Here is a 5,000-nt window from a genome sequence, read left to right on the forward strand (position 1 = left end):
AAGTGATTAACACAGTAATCTGGAGTTCAGCACCTGAGGGTAACATTAGGTTCCAGTCCTTACAGCTTACCACCATTAATCCATTAGATTACCCTTTTTGTGGGGGGGGTGCATGTGTGTTTGTTAGCATGTTGAAAGTCCCAACTTTAAAGCCTCCCTGTCCAGTCAGCCTTTAATTTCCATATGGCTATATGCCCCTATATGTTTTCCCCATTATACCTACCCCCTCTCATCCATAAGCCTATAGCGCCCATACGTCTACCCACCCCCATTCTCCCCTACCTGCTCCCCTATAGATTTCGGTCCAGACCCTAAGAGTTCCCCCCTGACCCCCAAGCTGTTGTTTGGGCTGATCCAGGAGGGCTGAAGGGGGGAGAGGTGGAGGGGTGGAGGGAAGATTAGGATAAGTAATCCTGGAGGGAGGGACCAGGCAATGTGGGCCAGGGTTTGGTGTCTCAGAGAGAAGGAGGAAAAGAAAGGAAAAACAAGAACGAGAGAGAGAGAGAGAGAGGGAGACAGAGAGAGAGAGACAGGGAAAGAAGGGACGAGAGGGAGAAAGAAAAGGTGAGAGAGAACAAAGGAGAGAGGGAGAGAAAGCGAGAGTGGGGAGGATTGTATGGGAAGAGGGAGTGAAGAGAGGCAGAGAGAGAAGAGAAGCAACAGGTCTAGTCTGTAACGAGCTCAGACAATGTGGTCAGATAGATCAGGGGAGTGAGTGTTCTGTAGGATCCACAGATAGACAGTCTACAGCTAGCAAAGCATCACTTCTACTCCCCCACCAAGGGCACCCAGGACAGATCAAGCAAAGTTTAGCGACAAACAGACCTAATCCACACACTCACCAGGGCGGGTACGGTTCAGTCTTTGCATTGCTACGGTACCTTAACCTTAACCATGACAGCGGGCTTGTCCTCTTTCCTGAAGACGCTGGAGAGACAGAAGATGTCGGTGGACTCAATAAAGAGACCTCTGATGATGGCGGCTCTCAACGGGCTCTATGTCGCCAGGGTGCCTGTACCAGAGAACCCCCGGGAGGATGGGGCCAAGGCTGCTGATGAACGGGTAAGACAACACCACCACTATGCCCAACAGGGGAGGGGGGGACAGTGTCAGAAAGTACCTGAGATTCCAGGCGTCTGGTTTTCTACTTACTATACGTAAGCCCCATAGTTCTGTTTTTGGTATTTCATTAGGATCCCCATTAACGGTTGCGAAAGCACCTGTGCACATTATCAACCACCTTGGCTAGTATTAACTAACATATTGTTGTCCTTTACCATTGTTTAACTATGTAAGTGTAGGTTAGGCTACAGTAGAGCAATATTTCATGGCTAACACAGCTAGCTGTGGTTGTCGGTCTTCTTCACCAGTCCAGACAGTTGTGCTGGGAGGTGTGAAACACAGCCTTTGTCCCAGGCGTTGCTAGGCTAGTGGGGGCTAGCAGAGCGCTAAGTGGGCTGTGGAACGTGTGGCATGACCGTGCTTATCGCCTCTAGGCCCGCTAAAATGTCAGGAATGTGACCCAGGGGGGAGAGAGAGAGACAGACAGACTCCCCCAGCCCCTGGCTGCATACCCTCTCACTCACAGCCCAGCCACAATAAGCCCCAGCCCAACAACACATTCCACTGACTCCACTACACATAGACGACTGTGGGGATGGAGAACAGGAATTCATAGTGTAGGTAGGGTCATATGGGTTGGAATGTTTTAGGGTGGATGATCAAAAAGTTGCATTATAGACATTTTGGAATTGAGTGAGAGTCCTATCACTCTTGAATTCAACTAACCTCTTTCCACATCCTTTCCTCCCTCTTTTATGAACTCTTTCGACCCCCCTCCTCTTCTATCTCTCTCCATCCCGCTCTCACCCTCTCTCTCTCCAGTGTAAGACCCTAGAGTTGAAGTTGGAGGAGGAGAGGGTCTTCACAGAGTACGAGCAGATCCCAAAGAAGAGGACCGACTGCGTTGTCGCCACGGCAACGCTGCCCGACAACGGCGAGCGGAACCGGTTCCGTGACGTGGTTCCGTACGAGGAGAACCGGGTGGAGCTGGTTCCCAACAAGGAGAACAACACAGGCTACATCAATGCTTCACACATCAAGGTGGGGTCAGGACACAGAGTCTACACAAGTAGACTGATCAGAGTTAACCAAATCCCTTTTCTCTGACGCTCACTCAGCTATTGTTTAGTGTGCTGCTGTCACCAAGTATAAGTGTGGAAAAACACCACTGCTTTTCATCTATCCAGGCCATTTACAGTTGAAGTTGGAGTCATTAAAACTCATTTTTCAACCACTCCACAAATTTCCTCTTAACAAACTATTTTATTTTAGTTGGCAAGTCAGTTAAGAACAAATTCTTATTTTCAATGAAGGCCTGCCTATTGAGGGGCAGAACAACAGATTTGTACCCTGTCAGCTTGGTGATTTGAACATGAAACTTTTTGGTTACTAGTCCAACACTCTAACCACTAGGCTACCCTGCCCTATAGTTTTGGTAAGTCGGTTAGGACACCTACTTTCTGCATGACACAATACGTTTTCCAACAACTGTTTACAGACACATTATTTCACTTATAATTCACTGCATCACAATTCCAGTGGGTCAGAAGTTTACATACACTAAGTTGACTGTGCCTTTAAACAGCTTGGAAAATTCCAGAAAATTATGTCATGGCTTTAGAAGCTTCTGATATGCTAATTGACATCATTTGAGTCATTGCCTGCAGCATACCACCCTGCACACTGCACACTGGCTTGCTTCTGAAGTTAAGCAGGGTTGGTCCTGGTCAGTTCCTGGATGGGAGACCAGATGCTGCTGGAAGTAGTGTTAGAGGACCAGTAGGAGGCACTCTTTCCTCTGGTCTAAAAAAATATCCTAATGCCGCAGGGCAGTGATTGGGGACACTGCCCTGTGTAGGGTGCTGTCTTTCGGATGGGATGGTAAACAGGTGTCCTGACTCTCTGAGGTCATTAAAGATCCCATGGCACTTATTGTAAGAGTAGGAGTGTTAACCCCGGTGTCCTGGCTAAATTTCCAATCTGGCCCTCAAACCATCACGGTCACCTAATAATCCCCAGTTTACAATTGGCTCATTAATCCCCCTCCTCTCCCCTGTAACTATTCCCCAGGTTGTTGCTGCAAATGAGAACGTGTTCTCAGTCAACTTACCTGGTAAAATAACAGATAAATAAAATTAGAGGTTTACCGGTGGATGTATTTCAAGGCTTACCTTAAAACTCAGTGCCTCTTTGCTTGACATCATGGGAAAATCAAAAGAAATCAGCCAAGACCTCAGAAAAAGAATTGTAGACCTCCACAAGTCTGGTTCATCCTTGGGAGCAATTTTCAAATGCCTGAAGGTACCACGTTCATCTGTACAAACAATAGTATGCAAGTATAAACACCATGGGACCACGCAGCTGTCATACCGCTCAGGAAGGAGACGCCTTCTAACTCCTACAGATTAATGTACTTTGGTGAGAAAAGTGCACATCAATCCCAGAACAACAGCAAAGGACCTTGTGAAGATGCTGGAGGAAACAGGTACAAAAGTATCTATATCCACAATAAAACAAGTCCTATATTGACATAACCTTTTAAGGGCACTCAGCAAGGAAGAAGCCACTGCTCCAAAACCGCCATAAAAACCCAGACTACGGTTTGCAACTGCACATGGGGACAAAGATTGTACTTTTTGGAGAAATATCCTCTGGTCGTATGAAACAAAAATATAACTGTTTGGCCATAATGACCATCGTTATGTTTGGAGGACAAAAGGGGAAGCTTGCAAGCCGAAGAACACCATCCCAACCGTGAAGCACGGGGTGGCAGCATCATGTTGTGGGGGTGCTTTGCTGCAGGAGGGACTGGTGCACTTCACAAAATAGATGGTACCATGAGTGAGAAAAATGATGTGGATATATTGAAGCAACATCTCAAGTCATCAGTCAGGAAGTTAGAGTTTGATTGTAAATGGGTCTTCCAAATGGACAATGACCCCAAGCATTCTTCCAAAGTTGTGGCAAAATGGCTTACGGACTACAAAGTCAAGGTATTGGAGTGGCCATCACAAAGCCCTGACCTCAATCCCATAGCAAATTTGCAGGCCGAACAGAAAAAGTGTGTGTGAGCAAGGAGGCCTACAAACCTGACTCAGTTACACCAGCTTTGTCAGGAGGAATGGGCCAAAATTCACCCAACTTATTGTGGGTAGCTTGTGGAAGGCTACCCAAAACGTTTGACCCAAGTTAAACAATTTAAAGGCAATGCTACCAAATACTAATTGAGTGTATGTAAACTTCTGACCCACCAGGAATGTTATGAAATAAATAAAAGCTGAAATAAATCATTCTCTCTATTATTATTCTGACATTTCATATTCTTAAAATAAAGTGGTAACCCTAACTGACCTAAAACAGGGAATTTTTACTAGGATTAAATGTCAGGATTTGTGAAGAACTGAGTTTAAATGTATTTGGCTAAGGTGTATGTAAACTTCCGATTCAACTGTAGATTAGGGGTCACCTTTAAGGAAGGAGGGAGGGAAGGAATGAATCAAGGAAGGAAGTAAATAGGTCCTTTAAAGACTATTTATACATATCGCCTACATCTACAAATTATAGACTCAATGGAATTCCCTGGGAATGTGGTCCAAACCCCAAACCCTCTTAAATGAGCTTGAGCTGTTCTCTCACTCTGTGCCCATGCTCTTAGCTCCTCGTTGTGTGTGTGTGTGTGTGTGTGTGTGTGTGTGTGTGTGTGTGTGTGTGTGTGTGTGTGTGTGTGTGTGTGTGTGTGTGTGTGTGTGTGTGTGTGTGTGTGTGTGTGTGTGTGTGTGTGTGTGTGTGTGTGTGAATGGAATGGAATGCTAACTCAGTACTGAACCATGGCCTAATAACGTGTAACCCTCTTATTTCAGTCATCTGAGGAAGTTGAGGACAAAACCCCTGTTTGTTCCTGAACACTGTGTTTATGGTCACGAGGTGGCCTGATCACG

At 46.0% G+C, this 5,000-nt stretch overlaps 1 protein-coding gene across 3 annotated transcripts in view; it reads left to right on the top strand.

Moving 5' to 3' along the window:
* Positions 1 to 5,000, top strand: part of LOC112217359 (tyrosine-protein phosphatase non-receptor type 14-like) — a 103,162-nt gene that overhangs the window by 91,708 nt on the left and 6,454 nt on the right. For all 3 annotated transcript variants that reach the window (XM_042300831.1, XM_042300832.1, XM_042300833.1), the window contains exons 14-15: positions 925 to 1,062; positions 1,885 to 2,103. In XM_042300831.1, coding sequence (XP_042156765.1) covers positions 925 to 1,062; positions 1,885 to 2,103 — 357 coding nt within the window. The remainder of the gene's footprint in view (positions 1 to 924; positions 1,063 to 1,884; positions 2,104 to 5,000) is intronic.

This window comes from Oncorhynchus tshawytscha, linkage group LG18, assembly GCF_018296145.1.
Source record: "Oncorhynchus tshawytscha isolate Ot180627B linkage group LG18, Otsh_v2.0, whole genome shotgun sequence".
NCBI lineage: Eukaryota > Metazoa > Chordata > Actinopteri > Salmoniformes > Salmonidae > Oncorhynchus > Oncorhynchus tshawytscha.